The 26592-nt window shown below is 42.8% G+C and overlaps 2 protein-coding genes and 1 pseudogene across 2 annotated transcripts; 2 read left to right on the forward strand and 1 right to left on the reverse strand.

Annotated features, from left to right (window-relative positions):
* Positions 1 to 2806: 2806 nt before the first annotated feature.
* On the forward strand, positions 2807 to 8120 carry zgc:56622 (uncharacterized protein LOC326033 homolog). Its single transcript, XM_024423414.2, has 10 exons — positions 2807 to 3020; positions 3229 to 3402; positions 4280 to 4396; positions 6121 to 6198; positions 6347 to 6463; positions 6915 to 7027; positions 7179 to 7266; positions 7357 to 7440; positions 7721 to 7803; positions 7893 to 8120. Exons 1-10 carry the CDS (start codon positions 2937 to 2939, stop codon positions 7924 to 7926), a joined length of 972 nt encoding a protein of 323 aa, XP_024279182.1. The 5' UTR covers positions 2807 to 2936; the 3' UTR covers positions 7927 to 8120.
* A 1219-nt stretch (positions 8121 to 9339) lies between these two features.
* On the reverse strand, positions 9340 to 11217 carry LOC112253339 (annotated as a pseudogene).
* A 4537-nt stretch (positions 11218 to 15754) lies between these two features.
* cotl1 (coactosin-like F-actin binding protein 1) lies at positions 15755 to 21624 on the forward strand. Its single transcript, XM_024423416.2, has 4 exons — positions 15755 to 16181; positions 16638 to 16720; positions 20265 to 20422; positions 20600 to 21624. Exons 1-4 carry the CDS (start codon positions 16105 to 16107, stop codon positions 20708 to 20710), a joined length of 429 nt encoding a protein of 142 aa, XP_024279184.1. The 5' UTR covers positions 15755 to 16104; the 3' UTR covers positions 20711 to 21624.
* Positions 21625 to 26592: the final 4968 nt, after the last annotated feature.

Raw genomic sequence — 26592 nt, forward strand, 5'->3', positions numbered from 1 at the left:
CCACTGCTACACCTGGCTAACAGCAGAGTCCCAACACATTACCACTGCTACACCTGGCTAACAGCAGAGTCCCAACACATTACCACTGCTACACCTGGCTAACAGCAGAGCCTTGTCTGTCAGTGAAACAATTAATTCAGTCTCATTTACTGTCTTTAAAAAAAACATAGCTGATATGGCTGACTTGCTTAAACAAATGTGGTTTCTACTGACAATTGAGATGTACAAACTATGGCATATGGGGACAACAAACGCATAAGAGGCCATCCGTAATTTCGATTCGAAGACATTATTCGATTCGAAGACATTAATGAGGGAGCTGGAACGGACGTAATCAATATAACTATTTGTTCAGAACTTTTGAAATGTACAGCAACATAATTCAGAACATGGTCCGTTCTTACAGTATTCTCCCTGTACACCAAGTCAGAACCATACAATAAATAAAGGAGGCATATAAGCAGACACTGAAAGCTCTTACAATATTCTATGATTACATTTCTCAAAAACAGGTTATAGGCTACATGTGCACCAACAAGTCAGAACAGTAGGTGAAAATAGACCAAATTATTAGGGTGAGGCACATGGGCTACTAACAGCTTACTACACAACATACACTTAGTATTACTTTCTTAGCTACAGTATTTTATTTACCTTTATATATACATATCTCCCTGGCATATTACATTTTTGCAGCAACATACAAGACATTTTTTGACTCACCTTGTTGTGCTGTGCTCACTTGAACAGGAAGGTGGCGCAGCGGTCCTTTGTGGGCATATTTTGTCATCAAACTTTATCATCAAAGTCTTGCATTCTCTGGATTTATGATGCTTTCAAAAAACCTGGGAACTCTGAAGAAGAAAAAAAGGTTGATTCATGATGACGTCATGATGACTTCAGGTCGTAGCTCTAGAAAGAAGCACGAGTTTCCAGTTTACAATTCCGAGTTGGATGAAAGTTCAAAACGTAGCTTGTTTTTCCCGAATTCCCAGTTGTCTTGAACTCACTAAAGTCAGATTGTGCAGTTCCGAGTTAACAGTTGTTTTGAGCGAGGCACAAATCATGCTTCATTGACAGCATGGCTAATATTGAATGTTTATCATTTTAAACTAGGAAAAGAGACCCTTAGACTTGGGACCACACAGCCACTCCACTGAAAAGCAGGCTAATGATTGCGTTGCAATACTTGTAGTTAGCCACATATATTCCTTCCAAACCACTCATTGTTGAATTTGAGATTTCCAACTTCTTGTGTAATGTTTATGTCCATAGCCGATGAGCACTGATACATTTTATCTATAATTTCTCTTCATTATTTCTCTTTGTATCAGTCCAATCAAAGCTACTGTAGACAATGTGATTTGACGTCATTTTATCTGTGGCCAATGACCTTCTGCCTTCTTGGATGGACACGTCTAATGTAACTCTATGGCAGCACCCAAGGGGCTTGAATCTTTGAGCTCTACCCTTAGAATTGGCAGTGACGTAGTGTGCTCATGAGTGACAGAACAATGAGCCAATCACGGTGCAACACTTCGTATTTTCTTCTGGCTTGCCCCACCACCTCAGAAAGCACTGAGCTAGGCTGAAACACCTGCATTTTGGAGCACCCTTACTCAAGAAAACAAAAAAATAAACCATATGTGTATTTATTAACTTTATATTAATGTATTAACTTTATTATCTCAATGATATGCAGTACCAGTCAAAGGTTTGGACACACCTACTCATTCAAGGGTTTTTCTTTATTTGTACTATTTTCTACATTGTAGAATAATAGTTAAGACATCAAAACTATGAAATAACACATATGGAATCATGTAGTAACCAAAAAAGTGTTAAAATATTAAAATATTGTTAAAATATTTTATATTTGAGATTCTTCAAAGTAGTCACCCTTTGCCTTGATGACAGCTTTGCATTCTCTCAACCAGCTTCACCTGGAATGCTTTTCCATCAGGTGTAAATCTTCTGCTAAACAGTCTCAAGATAATTAAAATATATATTTATTTTTAAATACAGTATTGAACAATATTATTCAGTCTTGACCTGTTGTCATTTCTAATTCAAGTATAATGTTTTGTAAATGCTTTATGTCAGTATATTCAGTACACTTTTATTGATTTTCACCCAGAACTTTCTCATACTAAAATGTTATTCCCTAGGGCCTAGACACACCTTGAGTGACCTTCAGTTTCAAATCCCCATGAAGGCTCTTTTGGTTTTAAAGAAATAATGAATATTACAATGGAATACTTTTACTCATACTACACACAGATACATATATCAGTCTAACTCCACACAATGGTATGGTTCAATGGTATGCTTCTACAGCTCATTTGTAAAAAAAAAAAAAATAAAAAACTGTTTTGATGACTGACTGTAGCATGAAATCATTCATTGCTGAGACTATAGCACGTCCTACTGTTGGATGTGTGTATTGCAGTCTGGGACGTTTCTGAGCAGATTCAACAAGGACACATTACTTGGCCGGCATCCAGGACTTGCATGTCTGAATGTATTTGCATTGCATCACCAACCACTTCAAGTTTAAAATGTACACTTTGGTACAATATCACATATATCTCACAGTGCATAGGCCACACCTTTCCTACCACATATTGTGTGCACATGAGTATTTCCTGTCTGAAGAAAGTGACCTTTACAACATTCTCCTTCCTCCCCTGAGTCTTTACAACAGCCCTCAGTTACTGAGTGTACACATAAATACACAATTGTGGTGAAGTACTTCTTACATAGTTCAATGATTAACTAGAAAGATAAGGAAGGACGCAAGAGAGAGAGAGAGAGAGAGGTAGAAATAGAAAGAGAAGGGTATGCGGGTAACAAAGTAGTTGGTAAAGAGGAAGGATAAGTCACAAGTCCCTGTCACAAGGCTCTTCCTGTCATTCTATGCTGTATTAACCCACCACATGGAGGTGAGCACCAGTGTTGTTCGGACAGTAGAGCTGAATGATGGCACACGCATGCCCCTGCTGGGTTTGGGAACATGGAAGGTACTCTCTCTCTCTTTCTTGCTCTCTCTTTCTCTCTCTCCCCCCCACTCCCTACCTCAACCACACATTGAAGGTTATCTCAAAATCTCAGTATATATAGTGTCTATGTATTATTCTCTAAGTATGAAAGGTGTATGTTATTACAGTGGTGATTGTTGTTATTACACAGTGGGTTAAATGGTCATTACGGTGTCTTTGTGTTGTTCAGTCAAGCAGTTCAGCAGCAGTGTGTCAAAGTGCGGTGGAAGCTGCCATAGCTGCTGGTTACCGTCACATAGACACAGCCTACAGCTACCGCAATGAGGTCGAGATCAGCAAGGCCCTCCGCTCCAAGATGCAGCAAGGCATCATCCAACGACAAGACATGTATGTCGTCAGTAAGGTGGGTGCTGCGGCTGAGTGTTTATGTGGGCTGGCTGTCAATGTTCCAGGTGGACATGAGCTTGCCCTTTGATCTTTTGGTCCAATACAAAGTTCAAATACATATAACCTGATATGAATTTTGCCTGTAGAGTAGAGATCTTCTCGGGTCCAAAAAGTGGACCCGGAGCCGAACGTATACGAGGACAATCAGACCAGGACCCGAATAGACCCGATCATAAAATAAATGGGGTATTCAGACCCGAACCCATATGGACCCAACAACAACCAACCTAGACCAGAACCGATTGAACCCTAGTGACAAGAAAATTATGTTTATCAGCCAAGTTGCTCTTCTGATTAATGAATAGGTATTTATATGTTGGCTAGGCCTTCTATAAGTCAATATATTCACCTTATTAGCGTAAAATTAATATGCTATATGCTGTGTAGAGCCATGATCGGGTCCATTCGGGTCCACTCGGGTCTATCAGCTGTAGTTACATAGACCTGAGAACCGATGACAATCAAACAGGACCTGACCCAGACCCGAGGGAAAAGTATACATTTTGGACCCAGATCTGCTCGAGTCCCGGGGCTGGTCTCTGGTATTTGGGATTGGGAGGACACGTGAAGACCTCTACTGTAGAGTATTTGTTGATATATCCACTAGTTTTATTGGTCAATGTCTATTACGTAACACTAAAAAGTTAAGTCATATTGACTAAGTGATTTTTCAGAAAACCTCCCAAAAACAAGCTGGAACTCAGTTGACATATGTACTGACTTGGAAGCAGAACTGGTTTCTATCTACGGGCTCTTCTCTATATTCATGGTTGATTTGCTATATCATTGTGCTGTGTTGCTGAATATACCTATGACCACTTCTTTGTGTGTAGTTGTGGAGTACACACCATGCGACCCATGACATCCCATTGTGTCTAAACAAGTCCCTGAGTGACCTGCAGCTGGACTATCTGGACCTGTATCTGATGCACTTCCCTGTAGGACTGAAGGTGGGCTTACAGTTCACACTGACACTGGCACAAATAGTCACATGAATGATACAGGGACTAATGGACTCTTCTGATACAGTTCTTGACATTTCAACAATAAATCTCAGTTTACTTTCACATACAGTGCATTTGGAAAGTATTCAGATCCCTTCCCCTTTTCCACATTTTGTTATGTTGCAGCCTTATTCTAAAATTGATAAAAATATATTTTTCCCCTCATCAATCGAAACACAATACCCCATACTCACAAAGCGAAAACAGGTTATTTTTTATTTTTTGCAAATGTATAAAAAATAAAAAACAGAAAAGCCTTATTTACATAAGTATTCAGACCCTTTGATATGAGACTCAAAATTGAGCTCAGGTGCATCCTGTTTCCATTGACCATTCTTAAGATGTTTCTACAACTTCATTGGCGTCCAACTGTGGTAAATTCAATTGATTGGACATGATTTGGAAAGGCACACACCTGTCTATATAAGATCCCACAGTTGACAGTGCATGTCAGAGCAAAGACCAAACCATGAGGTCGAAGGGATTGTCCATAGAGCTCTGAGAAAGGATTGTGTTGAGGCACAGATCTGGGGAAGGGTACCAAAACATTTCTGCAGCATTTCTGCAGCATTTCTGCAGCCAAGAACACAGTGGCTTCCATCATTCTTAAATGGAAGAAGTTTTGAACCAAACTGAGCAATCGGGGTGACAGCGAGGTGACCAAGAACCTGTTCACTCTGAAAGGGCTCCATAGTTCCTCTGTGGAGATGGGAGAACCTTCCATGAGGAAAACCATCTCTGCAGCACTCTACCAATGAGGTATTTATGGTAGAGTGGTCAGATGGAAGCCACTCCTCAGTCAAAGTCACATGACAGCCAGCTTGGAGTTTGCCAAAAGGCACCTAAAGGACTCTCAGACAATGAGAAAAAGGATTCTCTGGTCTGATGAAACCAATATTGAACTCTTTGGCCTGAATGCCAAGCGTCACATCTGGAGGAAACATGGCACCACCCCTACAGTGAAGCATGGTTGTGGCAGCATCAAGCTGTGGGGATGTTTTTCAGCGGCATGGACTGGAAGACTTGTCATGATCGAGGGAAAGATGAACAGAGCAAAATACAGAGAGATCCTTGATGAAAATCTGCTCCCAGAGAGCTCAGGACCTCAGACTGGGGTGTAGGTTCACATTCCAACAGGACAACAACCCTAAGCACACAGCCAAGTAAACGCAGGAGTGTCTTCAGGACAAGTCTCTGAATGTCCTTGAGTGGCCCAGCCAGAGCCCGGACTTGAACCCAATCGAACATCCCTGGAGAGACCTGAAAATAGCTGTGCAGCGACGCTCCCCATCCAACCTGACAGAGCTTGAAAGGATCTGCAGAGAAGAATAGGAGAAACTCCCCAAATACAGGCGTACCAACCTTGTAGTGTCAAACCCAAAAAGACTCAAGGCTGTAGTCGCTGCCAAAGGTGCTTCAACAAAGTACTGAGTAAAGGGTCTGATTACTTATGTAAATGTAACATTTCAGTTTTTTTAGTTTTATACATTTGCTAAAATGTCTAAAAACCTGTTTTTGCTTTGTTATTATGGGGTATTGTGTGTAGATTGATGAGGGGGAAAAAACAATTGAATCCATTTTAGAATAAGGCCGTAACGTAACAAAATGTGGAAAAAGTCAAGGGGTCTGAATACATTCCGAATGCATTGTATCTTTTTCATTCCTTCCAGAAAGTGGATGATGAGCTCTTCCCTATGAGAGATGGAGAAATGCTCACCACTGACATTGACTATCTGGATGTGTGGAAGGTTAAAACACCATCATCTCCTCTTCATCAACATCATTATACTGTCTCCTAACAACAAAATTATTTGTATTTTTTCGTGGTCTATTTTTGGTATCTTGAAGTGTGGTGTATTACTGTGCCTGTGCTGTAATGTCTGCTATGTGATGTAGGGGATGGAGGCCTTGCAGGCCTCAGGGAAAGTGAAGAGCATTGGCGTGTCCAACTTCAACGTCCTCCAGCTGGAGAGACTGCTCTCTGTGGCCAAGGTTCCCCCTGCAGTCAACCAGGTTCTTCAAGGCTTTACACTGCAACTTTAGCTATTTCAAATACACTATTATGAAACCCTGAGTACCTCACAAACCACAGGAGGCTACTGAGGGGAGGACAGCTCATAATAATGGCTGGAATGGAGTTCATGGAATGTGTTTGATGAATTCGATACCATTCCATTCATTTCATTCCAGCCAGTACTATGAGCCCGTACTCCCCAATTAATGTGCCACCAACCTCCTGTGTCACAAACCTATTTCACTCCTTTAACCAGCTCAACCAGTGCAATACACAGTTAACTGTGTTTATGCATGGACACTACATGTGCAAACGGGTGTGTTTACCATTCTGAAAGAGTGTGTGGGTGTCGCTACTGGGTCAGAGGGTAGGAGACAAGAATGGATAACAGCCGAAAGAGCGTTCTTACAACTCTGTAATCTCATTATCTCTCTCACTCCACTCCTGCAGGTGGAGCTGCATCCCTACCTGGTCCAGTCTGACCTGGTGGAGTTCTGCAAGTCTCGCAACATCACCCTCACTGCCTACAGCCCCTTAGGTTCCCCTGGAAGACCCAAAGAATTGTGAGTCCTCCTGACAATAACATGTATACATTAGCGACTGGACTATGATCCTGCACTATATTGCTCTGTTCTGCACTATTGACCCCACGGTTGGCCGAGTAAACATCCCTCCCTATGTTCCAAAAGTTGACTGTGTCAATACCTCCTACAGTCACTGTGGAGACACTGATCCTGAAAAGCTGCTGGAAGACCCTGTGGTAGGAGACGTGGCTAAGAAGCACCGACGGAGCCCTGCTCAGGTTAGACTAGATAGTTCAGTAGAAACACACATCTAGTGTGTGTGTGTGCATCTGGGCTCTGCATCTAAGGACTATGTGTGTGTGTTTCAGGTACTGCTGAGGTACCATGTGCAGCAGGGTATTGCAGTGATCCCCAAAAGTGTGAAACCCAATCACATTCTGGAAAACACTAAGGTGAACTCTCTCTCTGACCCAATATAGATTATATTTACTAATTTGTACTACATGTAGCTCTTGCTCAATCATACCATGAGTTCATATCAAGTTCAGTTTGAGCAATATGACTTTGACTGATATAGTATTCAGTCTTAGGGCTAGTTTGATCAATGTCAGATCAATGTCTTGGTTTACACATTTAGTTATTAACTGAACTTTCACATACCTTACTCACTAACATAAATCAAATGTGTCAATGGTACAATAAACACTCAAAAAGAAAGTGTGTTACCTGCAGATCTTTGACTTCTCTCTGACTGAGGAGGACATGTCGGCACTGAGAGGACTGAATAGAGGCTGGAAGAGCTGCATCATCGACTCGTAAGACAGGTTCAACGCTTCCTTAATCAAATACAATAATACCATGTAGAGAACAACTGCTCCTACCCTGACATGTTTCTGTTCTTCAGCTTGAAGTCTCATCCATACTACCCCTTTGAATGAGAGTCCCTGGGGATCAGAGACAAGAGACAGAGAAGTCACTTGGGAGAATAAGATAACTGTTTCTCAACCTGAGAACAAGGCCAGATTACTATCCACCTCCTCAACATTGGCCTGCACATGGTCTTCAACCAGTGTTTATTGTTTACCTATAATGTGAAATTGTGATGATAAATAGAAATGTGGTGCTGAAGGTATGGATGGATGCTATTGTTTTTTTTGTTGACATGATTTGAATAGATATACAGTATGCCCTCTGTGCCAACACTGTGCCCTGTCTGCCTGATTCTGAAGGGATGCCATATTTTTTCTTATCATCATAACTCAAACAAAACGTTTAGTTTAAAACACATATACTGAACCAAAATATAAACACAAAGTGGCAGCAGGTAGCCTAGTGGCTCGAATCCCCGAGCTAACAAGGTAAAAATCTGTTGTTCTGCCCCTGAACAAGGCAATTAACCCACTAGGCCGTCATGGAAAATAAGAATTTGTTCTTAACTGACTTGCCTAGTTAAATAAAGGTAAAATAATTTTTGAAAAGTGTTGGTCTGAAGCTGATTACACAGGTGCACTTATCCTTCCTCGACCAACATCATTTTTATAGAATTTGGCAGTACATCCAACTGGACTCACAACTGCAGACCATGTGTAACTACACCAGCCCAGGACCCCCACATCCAGCTTCTTCACCTACGGGAGCGTCTGAGGAGGGGGAAGGGGGGTGCTGAGGAGTATTTTTGCCTGTCATAAAGCCCTTTTGTGGGGAAAAACTCATTCTGATTAGCTGGGCCTGGCTCCCCAGTGGGTGGACCTGGCTCCCAAGTGGGTGGGCCTATGCCCTCCCAGGCTCACCCATGGCTGTGCCCCTGCCAATCATTTGAAATCCATAGATTAGGGCCTAATGAATTTATTTCAATTTACTTAACTCAGTAAAATCCTTGAAATTGTTACATGTGCATTTACATTTTTGTTCAGTATAGATTATGCTTCAATTGTAATACGAAGCACATCAAAGTAAAACTTTTTCACATAGTCCCCAATGTTAAGCATGTTGGAATTCTTCACAAATTAGCTGAAACAGAACTAGTCCTTTTGTGAGGTTTTGTGCTTTTAGAGATGATGTGATATGATATAGGTAGTTCTGTCATCCACTGTGTTCCATTGGCAGCTACACAGCTCTTTTCCCCTGCCTGTAATGTTTTTGGAAAGGTCTGGGTCCCGCACCCACTGGCATTTTCAGGGTCAAACCCCTGTGTGACCTGTGAGAAAACCATGCTCTCCCAGCTGTAGCCCCCCAGCACGTAGATTGTCTCGTTCATCCCCCCTCCTCTCCCCTGTAACTATTCCCCAGCACGTTGCTGTAAATGAGAATGTGTTCTCAGTCAACTTACCTGGTAAAATAAGGGTAAAATATATATTTTGTTAAAGATCTTACCCCCACAGACTGCCTCACTGTTAGGCTGGAGGAGGGGGGCTATACAGATCCATTGTTCACTCTGGGGGTCAAAGGCCTCCACCACCAGGATGTCAAAGCACTCAATGCTCTCCTCGTGGTCATTGCTGCCCCCGATTACATAGATGAGGTGGTGAAGTGACGTCATGCAGTGCCACCCCCGTGCAGATGACATGGCCTGGCGCTCCACCCAGACGTCTCCTCCTCTGGGGTCATAGCTCAAAAATGACTCGCCGGTACGGCCTGATCTGGTAAATATGGCCGCCTGAGATGTAGACCAATCCTTTATGAGATGTGCCTGCATTGCCATAGGTGAATCTGCAGAGAAATGGAGTAGGGAGGGATAAGTGAGAGAAAGGACTTTGATGTGAGTTGTGCCAGCCTGCCAGGCAAAGAGGCACAATAGTTATAGTATGTGTATTGGGAACCGTGACAACAGAGAGCTACCCCTTAGGCAGAGTGTTGTTCTCCTTACTCTGTTGTCTTGCTGCTTAACAGGGGGAAGTAATGTCAGAGACAGGAGTACAGGTGACGCTTTGGGAGACCATTGAGGAGTAGTGTGACTGTGAATCAGGGTGAGTTGAATTCTCCCCTGGGCAGTCCTGCTACATATGTACAGCAGTCGTCTGTAGGGGTGTAAATCTCCACTGACAACAGAGCCCGTTATTATTACGCCCTCCAACAGCAATCAGACACTCCCCAATGGCTCCCAGGTAGAAATCCACACATCACTGGTTCATTGGGGCACTCTAGAGAAGAGATTAAACATAATTGGAGTCATTTTGGAAATGTTAGGTTGGGTTGCAGTGTAAGAGCAGAGCTTTACCTTGATCAACTGGTTGTCTCTGGGTTTGTAGCAGTACAGCAGGTTCCTGGCAGCATCACCTCCATTAACTTGTGATGAGTTGCATGATGAAATCCCCCAGTACAGTGACATGGTGGTGGCTCCTCTGGGCTGGGATCTGGATCTCCACCATCCACCCACCAGAGTCTAAATCTAGCCAGCGAACATCTGCAATCAGCTCCTCCCCTATGCTCTGACACCTCCCCACCCACAAGTAGGAACTGCTCCTCCCCTCCCTGCCACCTGTCTGCAAAACTGGTTAGGCACTGGCCCTTGTGTGGTAGTCCAGAGCCTCCTCCACCAGCACCTCACAGCTGGCCTCCAGGGGCAGCAGAGCCCATATAGCAGGGAGGACGCGGATGTGGGAGAGGAGCTGGCAGGCGTGTTCAGGGCGGTCTGGCGTGTGGCTCAGCCACTGGAGAGAAGCCTGGTTCAGAGCCTGCTCATTCTCATGCTGAACCTGCCTGCTGGCCAGGTAGGAGCTTGGGCAGCCAGACATCACTCAGGAAGCCTGGGGTGAAGGAGAGGGTGGCGAAGCGTTCCAGGATGAAGTGGTCAATGTAGGCATCTAGTCTCTCCAGGCTGTAGAGCAGAGCCAGCTCCTGCAGTTACAGGTAGTTGTCCTCACTCACCTCTTTCTCCAGGTACTGGCAGCAGAAGTCCACTGCCCTCCACACCTGCAGCAGGTGGTCCGTCTCCAGAACACGGTCAATGTTTCCTCCGTCCAGCAGCAGCTCCCCACTGTAGAGGAAGTCCACTACAGCCTAAAGGAGGCCCCCACCAGCTCCACCTCTGCCTGTCGCTCCTCCCTCATTCGCAGGGTGAATATAGCCTGGAAGGAAGGGCTTGAGACGGCCAGTAGAGCGCAGTGGGCTGGGATACGCTGCTCATCAGCCACCAGCACCACGAATCACAGCTGGCTGCGCTGACGCTGCTCATTCAGACCCTGCAGGAGGAAGTCTGCTTGCTCCGCCCAACAGTAGACCTGAGACATATAGCAACAGATAATATGACATTAAAAGTGATAGTTGAAGTAAGTTAGTCAGGTAAGACAAAACTAATACTGTAGCTAGATAGGTCACATCATGCTACTAACTTTGGATGACTCACTTATCCGTTGAGGCCGTGAAGCACGGCTTTGTCTTCCATCATCCATTGTGTGCTCTTAATCCAACACAATCTAAAGGACAGTGACATTTGTATGATAGAATTCAGAGAAATCATAAGTGGGCTATTAGCCCATGGTTCTCAGTTCCATTACATTACACATAAGTCACTGGACAAAGGCGTCTTCTGTACGGGTAAGTATTATTACGAGCCCCGAAGTACCACTTAAAGTACCACTTAAGTAGTTTTGGGGGGTATCTGGGCCCAGTTGCATAAAACATCTTAAGTGTTTACCTTAAGGAATTAATGTCCCTTACATCTTAAGTGTTTACCTTAAGGAATTAATGTCCCTTACCTAAGAGAATTGTGTTTAAGGCCGTTACATAGAGCCTATCAAATGTTTCCTTAGGTAAGGTCATACTTAAGATGTTTTATGGTAGTTTGAAGGCATGTATGGCAGAAAGAGTATATGGTTACCATGGAGATGGCCTGATTCACTGACTAAACTTCTCATCAAAGAGATTGCTTTTATTTTGGGAGATAGCAAAATAGAACTCATACAATCAAGACAGATAATCAAATTGCTTCAGAAGATAATAATCCACATTTCTTGGACTTACTTTTTTCTCAACTTGTTTATTTTACTGTGTAGTTAAATTAAGCTAGCTTACAGAGTAGCTATAGCTAACTAGCCAGATGGCTTCGTAGCCATAGATTGTGCACCTTCCATTGTTTAGCTAAGTAGCTAGCTGGTTGATGTGTTCCTTTTGTAGCTAACCAGAGCAGATGAAAGCAACATGCATCTCCACAAATGCTGTTTACATTGATATCCATACTGAATGAAGCAGTTAAGGGACCTCATTGGCACCCTTAACTTTTTCACTTAATTTAAGGGGGAAATTCACCTTAAAATGTTTTGTGCAACTGACTTTAAAGTTAAGGAAACTAAGGGGAAAGATAAGGGGGAAAATAACTTAAGATGTTTTATGCAACCTGGCCCTGTACTTTACTATTTATGTTTGACAACTTTTACTTTACTACATTCCTAAAGAAAATAATGTACTTTTTATTCCATACATTTTCCCTGACACGGGTTCAATTTTGAATGCCTAGCAAGACAGGAAAATCGTCCAATTCACACACTTACCAAGTGAACAATCCTGATCATCCCTACTGCCTCGTTTCTGTCCGACTCACTAAACACAAATGTATCGTTTGTTAATTATGTCTGAGTGTTGGAGTGTGCTCTTGGTGATCTGTAAATTTAAAAAGAAAATTATGCTGTCTGGTTTGCCTAATATAAGCAATTTGAAATTATTTATAGTTTTTCTTTTGATACTTAAGTATATTTTTGCAATTACTTTTATTTTTGATACTTATGTATGTTTCAAACCAAATACTTGTAGACTTAATTAAGTAGTATTTTGCTGGCTAACTTTCACTTTTACTTAAATCATTTTCAATTAAGGTATCTTTACTTTTACTCAAGTATGATGTTTGGGTACTTTTTCCACCACTGCATAACTTGGACTAGAGCTGAACTGAAAATTTGACAATGACATCATGCCACAATGTATCACCTCACTTTGACCTCTCAGGGGAGGACACTGGAAGATTATATTGGCTTCTTGTTACATTGTAGCAGCTATTCAACAGTAACTTTGAGATCTAGCAACGATCTACATGAGACGCTTTTATGTTCAACAGCGATATTGATCGTGTGAGAATAAAACAACAGATTTTGAATTTACCACAGCATTTTTTGTAATATGTTTTATTTCTTTAACCTTTTTTTAACTAGGCAAGTCAGTTCAGAACAAATTCATATTTACAATGACGGCCTACCAAAAGGCAAAAGGCCTCCTGTGGGGACCGGGGCTGTGATTAAAAATACAAATATAGGACAAAACACACATCACGACAAGAGAGACCACAACACTACGTAAAGCGAGACCTAAGACAACAACATAGCATGGCAGCAACACCACATGACAACAACATGGAAGCAACACAACATGGCAGCAGCACATGGTAGCAGCACAAAACATGGTACACACTTTATTGGGCACCGACAACAGCACAAAGGCAAGAAGGTAGAAACAACAATACATCACGTGAAGCAGCAACAACTGTCAGTAAGAGTGTCCATGATTGAGTCTTTGAATGATAAAACTGTCTAGTTTGAGTGTTTGTTGCAGCTCGTTCCAGTCACTAGCTTCAACAAACTGAAAAGAGGAGCGACCCAGGAATGTGTGTGCTTTGGGGACCTTTAACAGAATGTGACTGGCAGAATGGGTGTTGTATGTGGAGGATGAGGGCTGCAATAGTTATTTTAGATAGGGGGGAGTGAGGCCTAAGAGGGTTTTATAAATAAGCACCAACCAGTGGATCTTGCGATGGATATACAGAGATGTCCAGTTTACAGAGAAGTATAGAGTGCAGTGATGTGTCCTCTAAGGAGCATTAGTGGCAAATCTGATGGCCAAATGGTAAAGAACATCTAGCCGCTCGAGAGCACCCTTACCTGCCGATCTATAAATTATAAATCTATAAATCTCTGTAATCTAGCATGGGTAGAATGGTCATCTGAATCAGGGTTAGTTTGGCAGCTGGGGAGAAAGAGGGGCGATTACGATAGAGGAAACCAAGTCTAGATTTATCCTTATGTCACGCCCTGACCATAGAGAGCCTTTTATTGTTGGTTAGGTCAGGGTGTGACTAGGGATGGTGCGACTAGGGTAGGTAATCTAGGTTGTTTTATTTCTATGTTGGCCTGGTATGGTTCCAATCAGAGGCAGCTGTTTATCGTTGTCTCTGATTGGGGATCATATTTAGGCAGCCATTTCCCCACTGTGTTTTGTGGGATCTTGTTAATGTGTAGTTGCCTGTGAGCATGCCATAGCGGCATGTATCAGTTGCGGTTTATTGTTTTGTGCGGTTCACATCAATATGTGGAACCCATATCATGCTGCGCTTTGGTCCAAATGTTCTTACGACGATCGTGACACCTTAGCCTGCAGCTTTGATATGTGCTGAGAGAAGGGCAGTGTACCTAGCCATACACCCAAATACTTGTATGAGGTGGCTACCTCAAGCTCTAAACCCTCAGAGGTAGTAAGTATACCAATGGGGAGAGGGGCATTCTTCTTACCAAACCACATGACCTTTGTTTTGTAGGTGTTGAGAACAAGGTTATGGGTAGAGAAAGCTTGATGGAGACTAAAAAAGCTTTGTTGTAGAGCGTTTAACACAAAATCCAGGGAGGGGCCAGCTGAGTATAAGACTGTATCATCTGCATATAAATGGATGAGAGAGCTTCCTACTGTCTGAGCTATGTTGTTGATGGGGATCAAGGATCAAGCCTTGGGGTGCTCCCTTGGTGGCAGGCAGTGGCTGAGACAGCAGATGTTCTGACTTTATACACTGCACTCTTTGAGAGAAGTAGTTAGCAAACCAACCCAAAGACCCCTCAGACACCAATACTCCTTAGCCAGTCCACAAGAATGGAATCATCTACCGTATCAAAATCTTTGGCTGAGTCAATAAAAATAGCAGCACAACATTGCTTAGAATCCAGGGCAATGGTGACATAATTTAGGACATTTAAGGTTGCAGTGGCACATCCATAACCTGAACGGAAACCAGATTGCATACCAGAGAGAATACACATACACTACACACATAAAGGAAGACAGTCAGTTGATTATTGACACGTTTTTACAACACTTTTGATAAACAGGGCAAAAAGCATAATCAATTGGTACATCATGCTTGATCAAAAGCAGTTTGAAAATGTATTATTTTGTTGTTCAGCAGCAGTCATGAGCTCATCCAGGAAGTAGCTGTGGACTGTATGTGAATCCAACCAATCATATGGCGAGTGCATGAGCCCACTTAGGATGCATTCAGAAACTGCTGAAAACGTAAAGCTATTAGACATAGATCTAAAAGGTTAGTTTGAGCATTGCACTGCTAAAGTATCTCCACGCAGTCATATCCCTCAGTGTAGAAACTTTTAGTTTGCATGTTGATTTTATTCTAGATATTTTGGGCTCATCAATTCATGGGGTGTGTGGTCATGCAGGTACAGCCATTGGAAAATGACTAACACACACACACAATCTCTCTATTTATGTATTTATCCTTCTCTCTCGCTTGGTCCCCTCATATAGCTTGAAATAAATGACCTAAATCTCTGTGTTTTCTAGTTATACTTTCCATGGTTTATTATTTTCTATGAATGTTTAATTGTCTCTCGGCTATAATCACACTGTGGTTATTGGTTGGGAAACTGTTTGCTGCGGGCTATTGTTCTGCAGCATCGATCACATTGACAGACCACAAGGTGGCACGATAGCGCAGTAAAACGGCAACAATAGAAAAAGGGTGGATTTAATTTAACCGAATACCTCAGTTAACCATTGGGAGGTGAATACTGCGTCTGGGGACTTCGCCGCACTAGTACGGCAACCTGATTGACAAACATCACCAACGCCCATAAACTGGCTATATGAAATGAATCAAGTCGTGGAAAGAGTCTCTTTCTCAGATAATTGAGAAAAGATACACCCTGCTCAGCGCGCTCCTCGTGTAATAGCACAGACTCGACTGCTCAATAGGGGCTGGTGATTTCAGACTGGAGGTGTCTCTATTGTATAACTCTCGTTCTGCTCCTTTTTGATTTTTCTTTTCGCCTCGCTTTTTCACTTCGACTATACCGGTAGCATATCTGTTCTGCGTTCTCATTTCTACTGTCCATTTGCGTCCATCCAAAATGGCAACACGAATCGATAAAGAGGCTTGCAGGGAAGCGTATAACCTCGTTAGAGACGATAACACAGAGATAAACTGGTGAGTGTGGTGAATTTGTTGGGCATAGGCAATTGTGGGAATCTGATATTTTACAGAGCATCCTAAAAATATATTTATAAAATCAATAACAATGGATGAATAATCAAACTGCGCACTTCTCATTCATTCATCCAGTGTTTAATTTATTTAGCCTATCCAAGAAAATACAGTGGTAATGACACGTATATGTTGACACAAAACCTGACAAGTCTGCCCCTCATTTGACACCGGTTTTTGAATGAATAGCCTACGCAGCCTGGTCTCGACTAGATAGATACATTGTAATCCCATCCGATAGATGTCGGATGATGGACGTGGAAATGCATTGGTGGAGTAGACGGTCATGGATTATTACCGATTTTATTGACAGACAGGGTCTGAATACTCCATTTGAGATGACTGTAAGGTTAGTGCATTTGAATTAATTCGTTTACTGTGCCTTTTATGTTCTTTTAGGGCCGCGTTTAAATATGAGGGTCATATGATTGTGCCGGCGGGCCAGGGGACTGATTATGAAGAATTTAAGAGTCAGTGCACAGGTAAGGCCGGGATTTCATTCATTTTTGCGTTTATGCGGTTATTTCAAATTGGCCGCAATGGTCCTGCGTAATGGCAACAGCGCTGTAATAATCTATAGACCACACACATCTTTACAATTTGTTGCCATGTCAGTCAGTAGGGCTCATTGAGTTGTTGGAAACTTATATTATCTGAAATTGTGTTGCTTGTAAAGAAGTAGACCTTCAGCGTTTGAAGGAACTTCCGATTTGTGACGCTCTGTAGCCTACCAGAGCAATAATTTTATAAAACTCTGTCTATTGGCCGTCAGTAGGCTACTTAATCCAGAAGTACTGCGACCCAGTGACCATTTAATAGCCTATCTGTCTCGTGACTTCATACGGAAGTAGGCCTTTCTGGGTTCTTAAAAAGTGTGAAATATAAAGCCTTATAATATTAGTAACATTGAAAGTGTGTCCACTGTTTCTTGTGCTCAGCGCAGGGTCTTTATCCCACTATGTAGGACATAATATAAATGTGCCCACCCCTAGTGAGCCAATCATGCTGTCACCGCCCTATCAGCACCCTTTCCTGACACTCTCTCACCACCCTAATTAGATATGGAGTGTAGGGCGTGGCGGGTAAATACTCCAGCGCTGGTGCGCCTGTATGGCTGTAGGCTGCTCCGGTTTATTTATGTTTCAGGGCATGCATTCCAATGATGTAATTCGGATTTATTACGATCTAGGCCCATTACCGATGTATTACCCTTTTTAAATAGGAGAACTGATGTATTGCTATACTAACTACCCAAATATTACCTCTGGCTGTCCCATACTACCATTGTCTCTCCTCACTTTGAACCTTGTCTTTGCCCAGTGAATATTGTTGCCCTAATCCTACTGTATAAGACGTTTCATACATTCTGATGAGTCTGCTTTAACAGAAACTGTAAAAGTCTCATCCTGTATTTGAGGGCCACAGACTGTTGCAGTCAAAAGTAGTGGATACTTATATGGGAAGGCTCAGTAATTGCATCTGTTGTTTAGATAGACATAGTGTGCTAAAATAAACATCTGTATTTCTTATCAATTAAAGGGCTAAACTAAAGCATTATATTTGTCTTTTTGCTACATCATCATAGTTTCAGTAGTGCAGCAGTTTTCTGGGAACTTGTGTCAGCACAACTAGAGATATTAGTATGACAAACCAGAAAGTTTTAAACCGGGGAGGTCAGGCTTGATACTCAGGAGTTAGCAGAATTAGTGTTTTCTTTCAACAGTTGTATATGCTTATTCATTACTTGTCTGCCACAATGTGACAAATATAGAAATAAGCACAAAAAATCTGACCTTTTTTAAGATTTTAAGTGCTAGAAACATCCAATTGTAGTTTGTTATACAGAGAAACAGCATAAACCTGTGTATGGTCTGGTGGAGATCATGGCTAAGTCATGTGACATGTAGGGGACATGCAGGGTAGGTGTTGAAACTAACAATGGCCTTTGTAACCATGCTGATAACAGTTTGAACACTGATTATTGTTCATGCACAACAAAAGCCTTTAGATTTATGCTGCTTGTGAAGCTCTGCCAGGAAAATCTCTATCAGCAAGGCACAGGTAAACACAGATATCACGCTGAGATGGTACCGATCAGTACAGAGTAGAGGTCGAACGATTATGATTTTTCAATGCCGATACCGATTATTGAAGGACCAAAAGGCCGATACCGATTAATTGGCCGATTAAAAAATGTATCTATATATTTGTAATAATGAAAATTACAACAATACTGAATGAACACTTACTTTAACTTAATATAATACATCAATAAAATCAATTTAGCTTCAAATAAATAATGAAACATGTTCAATTTGGTTTAAATAATGCAAAAGCAAAGTGTTGGAGAAGAAAGTAAAAGTGCAATATGTGCCACTTTTAAGTTCCTTGCTCAGAACATATGGTGGTTCCTTTTAACATGAGTCTTCAATATTCCCAGGTAAGAAGTTTTAGGTTGTAGTTATTATTGGAATTATAGGACTATTTCCCTCTATACCATTTGTATTTCATTAACCTTTGACTATTGGATGTTCTTATAGGCACTTTAGTATTGCCAGTGTAACAGTATAGCCTCCGTCCCTCTCCTAGCTCCTCCCTGGGCTCGAACCAGAAACACAACGACAACAGCCACCCTCGAAGCAGCGTTACCCATGCAGAGCAAGGGAAACAACCACACGCTCAGAGCGAGTGACATTTGAAACGCTATTAGCGCGCGCTAACTAGCCAGCCATTTCACTTCGGTTACACCAGCCTCATCTCGGGAGTTGATAGGCTTGAAGTCATAAACAGCGCAATGCTTGACGCACAACGAAGAGCTGCTGGCAAAACGCACTAAAGTGCTGTTTGAATGAATGTTTATGCGCCTGCTTCTGCCTACCACTGCTCAGTCAGATACTTAGATGCTTGTATGCTCAGTCAGATTATAAGCAATGCAGGCTAGATAATATCTAGTAATATTATCAACCATGTGTAGTTAACTAGTGATTATGATTGATTGATTGTTTTTTATAAGATAGTTTAATGCTAGCTAGCAACTTACTTTGGCTTACTGCATTCGGGTAACAGGCAGTCTCCTTGTGGAGTGCAACAAGAGGCAGGTCGTTATTGCGTTGGACTTGTTAACTGTAAGGTTGCAAGATTGGATCCCCCGAGCTGACAAGGTGAAAATCTGTCGTTCTGCCCCTGAAGGAGGCAGTTAACCTACCGTTCCTAGGCCGTCATTGAAAATAAGAATGTGTTCTTAACTGACTTGCCTAGATAAATAAAGATTAAATAAAGGTGTTAAAAATAAAATAAAAAGTTTAAAATCGGCAAAACCGGTGTCCAAAAATACCGATTTCCGATTGTCGGCCATTCCGATTAATTGGTCAACCTCTAGTACAGAGGGAACCAATGGAGAATTATTAATGGTAAGGAAGAGCCAGGGCCCAGACCAGAGCAGAATCATGCTATAAATGTGTTATTACCTTTACTATAATCTATTTAGGGAACTGATTTGGCACATATTTGGTGTGTTGGACTATACAGGAAAAAAAACATCTCTATTCCAAGACAATGCAGCTGGTGATGTAGGGCTAACATGTGATGTGTTTGTGTGAGAGAGACAGAGCGTGAAAGAGTGAACCCAGAATCACTGCCTCCCCAGTCTCCTCGGTATTGCTCACAACTCCAGCCCCTTTTTATTTAGTCTGTTGACCTGAATACCTTCTCCTGTCTCTTGTACTCACCGATTTATCACACTTTTGGATTTGGTGCATGGCCACGGTAGTGTCATCATAACAAGCCATTCATACTTCTTACAGCAGCATAGAAACACTCTCACAAAGCTCAATCAACTCACAGTACACAGGAATCAGGCCTTGCCAACATGGACATGGAGACAAATCCATTTCTCTAACAACTATACTGTAATTACCTGTCATGAGGCAGCTGGGAATGGAAATGCTGTCCTCAGCCTCTCTGCATGTTTCTGCTTGTCTGATGGTCAGTCTAATTTATGACTCTCTGACTCTCTCTCTCTATCAGATGATGTGCGTCTCTTTGGCTTTGTGCGGATCACGACGGGTGACGCCATGAGCAAGCGCGCCAAGTTCACCCTCATCACCTGGATAGGGGAAAACGTGAGCGGCCTGCAGCGTGCCAAGATCAGCACTGACAAGACATTGGTGAAAGACATTGTCCAGGTTAGGGACTCTGTTCTCACACATACTCACATGATTCCTTTACAAATATCAAATATTGATGTTCTGTTAAAATACAGTACATTAAATGGCAAATAAAGTATAAAAAATTACCTTCGTTTGTCAATTTTTTTTAAAACACTTTTTCTCTTAAATTCCTCCTCTGTTTGTCTCCTGCAGAACTTTGCCAAGGAGTTCATGATCAGTGATCCTCGTGAGCTGGAGGAGGACTACATTCGCACCGAGCTGAAGAAGGCGGGTGGGGCCAACTATGACGCCCAGGGAGAGTAGAGGAGAGTCCACCAGAGCGGGGCAGGAGTGCGGCTGCTACCTTTTGGGGGAGGGAGGGGTATTCATGCCTGGATGAGGGAGAGAGGGGGATATATATATACACACACACATGTACAAACACTTACACACAGGTACACACATTAACACACAGCAACACACACACTCTCACAAAAAAGCATGTTGAGACACACTCAGACATATATATGGCTATAGTCCTATCCTCAGCCCTCTCACCTGTACGGTCATGGATGATTATCTACTGTACTGTGCATCATCTCACTATCATCTCAGCTGCAGAGCAACGTTACGAACTCTCTCAATCTGGGGGGCTGTGTTTGTGTTACAACTGGAAAAGACACATTACTGTACTGTTTGTCAGAACAAGGGCAAGGGCCTCTATCTGATTTGACTTGTCATCATCGTGCTTTTACTGTATTCTTCTGTGGTTGTAGTCCAAACATGCATCCTTGGCAATAGAGGTCTTTCCTGCCCAGCTTTTCTCATCTCCCAATCCACCCCCAAGGTATACCCCACTGTGTTAACTGCCTTAATCTCCCATGGAGAGAGGGGCATCATGGGAGGTGTGTGTGTTTGTGGACACTACACTGTGATTGGCTATCCTCCACTCATGGGGGTGAGACTATGATTTGCCTATGGCCCACAAACCAATGGGACAGGGCTGTAAGCACTTTCAGTTAGCCCAACCCAGGAGCAGCCATTTCTCTAGTGTAGCCTCTCTTTTTATTTGGATTCAACTCCAAAAAGGAATGTTTTTTTTTTAAAGATTACTTTTATTTTCTATAACCTTTGATTTATTATTGAGAGCAAATTTATCTAGGAGATTTGAGGAGACTTTTAAAAACTGAACTTGGGCACATGATCAATCATTTCAGAATAAAAAAATGTTTTTTCAAGCTCGCTGGTCTCTTTGTTTGTGTCTAAAGCTCTCATTTACATGGACAGGAGGGCTCTTTGGGTGATGTGAGAATAAGGTAAATTAGTTTTGAGGTGGTGAGACTCAGGGGGGGCAGTGATGTAATGGAAGCTTGTGGCATTGTGCTAAAGTAGTCCAGAGTACACATAGTAACTGGGCTCGTTTGAGTGGTAAAGTGAAAGTAACCGACTGTAGACAAATTTGAGGAGTGAAGTCGGGGGAGGTGCATCTGCTACAGCTGAAAGTCAGACACTGGCGTGGTTTTCCAACAGCAAGGCTCAGTGCAACATGGCAGTGTTGCCATTGTTTATGAAAGTTGTTCTTTATAATGTTGAAATATATATGTCTTCAACCCCCATATCACACACTAAATAATCTTGTACAATTAATTGGCGAGAGAGCCTTAAATATCACATTCATTTGTACATATTCACTATATACATGCATTTCGGCGAAGTTGGTTCCTGTTTCAGTCACGTCACGTTTGCGTGGGTCAAACAAAAATACCCAATGATCGGTGGACAATAGAGCCTCCCACAATGTAGGCGATACTGCAGAATGAAGTTGGTGAAGAGCAAGTGTAGAAACCTGCAGTCAAAACTTCATGACCTTTAATGACATGATTTTTGTTCATGCAATCAACATGTAGGCGCAAGTCGGACAATTCTGATCCCCATAATGCAACACACTTTGAAAGGCAGTCACCAACTTGACAAAAGTGATCCGCTCGAACGACGCCCACTGTCTCTTGGGACTTATGGGAGTAGCATGCGTTGTCACGGTCACCACTTCTGTAAGTTTCAGCCAATCACAGCCTCAGGGTGAGCTGTTCTGTTCTAAAGCTTGTCAATAAGAACCCCCCCCCCCTACTCCCACTGTTGACCATCCCCTCTTCTCTCTCTCTCCAACCACTGTCTTTTTGCCACTATGCTCTCTCACCACCCCTATCCCTTCCACCTTTCCCCCTCTCTGCCGGTAGTTTTGTTCGACAGATGTGAACTCGACTGCCTAATTACTTAATCTAGTAATCTATAAACCTCTAGCAGTCTGCTTTTATGACTTGTAGTTTAGCTTGTAGTGTGTAAGAGAATGTTCGAGGGGAGTAAGACATAGGCTTAACCCTATGTGTAATTTGAATACTAGTGTTTGTTTGTGTAGTTTGAGCATTGAATGTTGTTTATCTCAGGTTAATTTGGCTGCGTTTACACGGGCAGCCCAGTTCTGATCTTTTTTCCACTAATTGGTCTTTTGACCAATCACATCAGATCTTTACACATAAAATCTTTTTCAGAGCTGATATGATTGGTCGAAATACCAATTAGTGAAAACAATATCCAAATTGTTCTGCCTGTGTAAACACAGCCTTATAATAGCCTCCAGCAAAACTGGTTCAGGTCCAGACATGGGGCCTGAGTGGTAAAGGGGGAGGGAGAGCAGGGGACTGAGAGACAAATAGATTGCAGAGTTCTGGAAGAAACTTGTCAGGTTAAGATAACGATTCAAATCAAATTGTATTAGTCACATGAGCTGAATACAACAGGTGTATGTATACCTTACAGTGAAATGCTAACTTACGAGCCCCTAACCAACAACACAGTTTAAAAAAAATATGAGTAAGAATGAGAAATAAAAGTAACAAGTAATTCAAGAGCAGCAGTAAAGTAATAATAGCGAGACTATACACAGGGGGGTACCGGTACAGAGTCAATGTCTGGGGGCACTGGTTAGTTGAGGTAATATGTACATGTAGGTAGAGTTATTAAAGTGACTATGCATAGATGATAACAACAAAGAGTGACAGCGGTGTAAAAGAGGGGGGGGCAATGCAAATAGTCTGGGTAGCCATTTGATTAGATGTTCAGGAGTCTTTTGGCTTAGGGGTAGAAGCTGTTTAGAAGCCTCTTGGACCTAGACTTGGCGCTCAGGTACCGCTTGCCGTGTGGTAGCAGAGAGAACAGTCTATGACAAGGATGGATGGAGTCTTTGACAATTTTTAGGGCCTTCCTCTTACACAGCCTTGTCTACAGGTCCTGGATGGCAGGAAGCTAGGCCCCTGTGATGTACTGGGCCGTATGCACTACTCTCTGTAGTACCTTGCGGTTGGAGGTCGAGTAGTTGCCATACCGGTGCAGCTGTAGAACCTTTTGAGGAACTGAGGACCCATGCCAAAGCTTTTCAGTCTCCTGAGGGGGAATAGGTTTTGTCGTGCCCTCTTCGCGACTGTCTTGTTGTGCATGGACCATGTTAGTTTGTTGGTGATGTGGACCCCAAGGAACTTGAAGCTCTCAACTTGCTCCACTACAGCCCGGTCAATGAGAATGGGGGTGTGCTCCGTCCTCTTTTTCCTGTAGTCCACAATCATCTCCTTTGTCTTGATCACGTTGAGAGAGAGAGAGGTTGTTGTCCTGGCTGTCTCATCGTTGTCGGTGATCATGCCTACCACTGTTGAGATATCGGCAAACTTAATGATGGTGTTGGAGTCGTACCTGGCCGTGCAGTCATGAGTGAACAGGTAGTACAGGAGGGGACTGAGCACGCACCCCTGAGGGGCCCCCATGTTGAAGATCAGTGTTGCGGATGTGTTTTTACCTACCTTTACCACCTGGTGGCGGCCCGTCAGGATGTCCAGGATCCAGTTGTAGAGGGAGGTGTTTAGTCCCAGGGTCCTTATCTTATTGGTGAGCTTTGAGGGCACTATGGTGTTGAACAATGAGCTGTAGTCAATGAATAGCATTCTCACATAGGTGTTCATTTTGTCCAGGTGGGAAAGGGCAGTGTGGAGTGCAATAGAGATTGCATCATCTGTGGATCTGTTAGGGCAGTATGCAAATTGGAGTGGGTCTAAGGTTTCTGGGATAATGGTGTTGATGTGAGCCATGACCAGCCTTTCAAAGCAAATCCTGGCTACAGACGTGAGTGCTAATGGTCGGTAGTCATTTAGGCATGTTACCTTAGTGTTTTGGGGCATAGGGACTAAGGTGGTCTGCTTAAAACACGGAGAGCGTGATCACACAGTCTTCCGTAACAGCTGGTGCTCTCATGCATGTTTCAGTATTATTTGCCTCAACGCAAGCATAGAAGTAGTGTAGCTCGTCTGGTAGGCTTGTGTCACTGGGCAGCCCGCGGCTGTGCTTCCCTTTGTAGTCTGTAATAGTTTGCAAGCCCTACCACATCAGACGAGCATCAGAGCCGGTGTAGTACGATTCGATCTAAGTCCTGTATTGACGCTTTGCCTGTTTCACGGTTCATCAGAGGGCATAGCAGGATTTCTTAAAAGCTTCCAGGTTTGAGTCCTGCTCCTTGAAAGCGGCAGCTCTAGCCATTAGCTCAGTGCGGATGTTGCCTGTAATCCATGGCTTCTGGTTGGGGTGTGTACGTACGGCCACTGTGGGGATGACGTCATCGATGCACTTATTGATGAAGCCAATGACTGATGTGGTGTACTCCTCAATGCCATTGGAGGAATCCCGGAACATATACCAGTCTGTGCAAGCAAAACAGTCGTGTAGCTTAGCATCTGCTTCATCTGACCACTTTTTTATTGATCGAGTCACTGGTGCTTCCTGCTATAATTTTTGTTTGTAAGCAGGAATCAGGAGGATAGAATTATCGTCAGATTTGCCAAATGGAGGGCGAGGGAGAGCTTTGTATGCGTCTCTGTATGTGGAGTAAAGGTGGTCCAGATTTTTTCCCCCCTGGTTGCACATTTAACATGGTGATAGAAATTTGGTAAGATGGATTTAAGTTTCCCTGCATTAATGGCCCCGGCTACTAGGAGCGCCGCTTCTGGGTGAGCGTTTTCCTGTTTGCTTATGGCGGAATACAGCTCATTCAGTGCGGTCTTAGCGCCAGCATCAGTCTGTTGTGGTATGTAGACAGCTACGAAAAATACAGATGAAAACTCTAGGTAGATAGTGTGGTCTACAGCTTATCATGAGATACTCTAGCTCGGGTGAGCAAAACCTTGAGACTTCCTTAGATATCATGCACCAGATGTTATTTATAAAAATATATAGTCCGCCGCCCCTTGTCTTACCAGATACGCCGTTTTATCTTGCTGATACCGCGTAATACCAGCCAGCTGTATGATGATAATGTCATAATTTAGCCGCGACTCCGTGAAGCATAAGATATGTCCCATTGGTAGTTTAATCTTCCGCGTAGGTCATCGATTTTATTTTCCAAAGATTGCACATTTTCTAGCAGAATGGAAAGATGGAAGGGTTGGAAGGGTTTATTCGATTGCCTACGAATTCTCAGATGGCAGCCCGCCCTCTGGCCCCTTTTTCTCCGCCTTCTCTTCAAGCAAATGACGGGGAACTGGGCCTGTTCCTGGGGAAGCAGTATATCATTCACGTAGGGCTTGTCAGACTCGTTAAAGGAAAAAAAGATTCTGCCAGTCCGTGGTTAGTAATCGTAGTTCTGATGCCCAGAAGTTATTTTCGGTCATAAGAGACGGTAGAAGCAACATTACGTATAAAATAAGTTACATAATGAGTTACAAACATTGCAAAAACACAAACAAAGAAACTGTTGGTTAGGAATACATAAAACGTCAGCCTTGTTCTCCGGCGCCTTCTTGTCAGGTTTCAGTATTGCCACAGTAATGCCTACAGACTCCAATAATTGAGGATGCAGGGTGAGATTACATTTTCAACTGTTATTTATTGTGTTTGCTTTTAAGTAGGTGTGTGTGTGTATGTTCATGTGTGTGCTCACGTGTGTGCTCACATGTGTGTGATCTGTTAGGGAGATCTGGTGTGGGATGTACTGTATGTGTGTGTGTGACTTAGCCCAGTTGGAGACTTAGCCCAGTGGAGGATGGGTAAGATGGTGTTGTGTGGTGTCTTAGGGGACCATATTAATTAGATTAATGACTTTAGGGTGTTAATTTGCATCCTTGTCACTCTGCTGGACAGACTCCTTTCTGACTCTTTCAGGTAATTTA

This window comes from Oncorhynchus tshawytscha, linkage group LG06 (assembly GCF_018296145.1).
Source record: "Oncorhynchus tshawytscha isolate Ot180627B linkage group LG06, Otsh_v2.0, whole genome shotgun sequence".
NCBI lineage: Eukaryota > Metazoa > Chordata > Actinopteri > Salmoniformes > Salmonidae > Oncorhynchus > Oncorhynchus tshawytscha.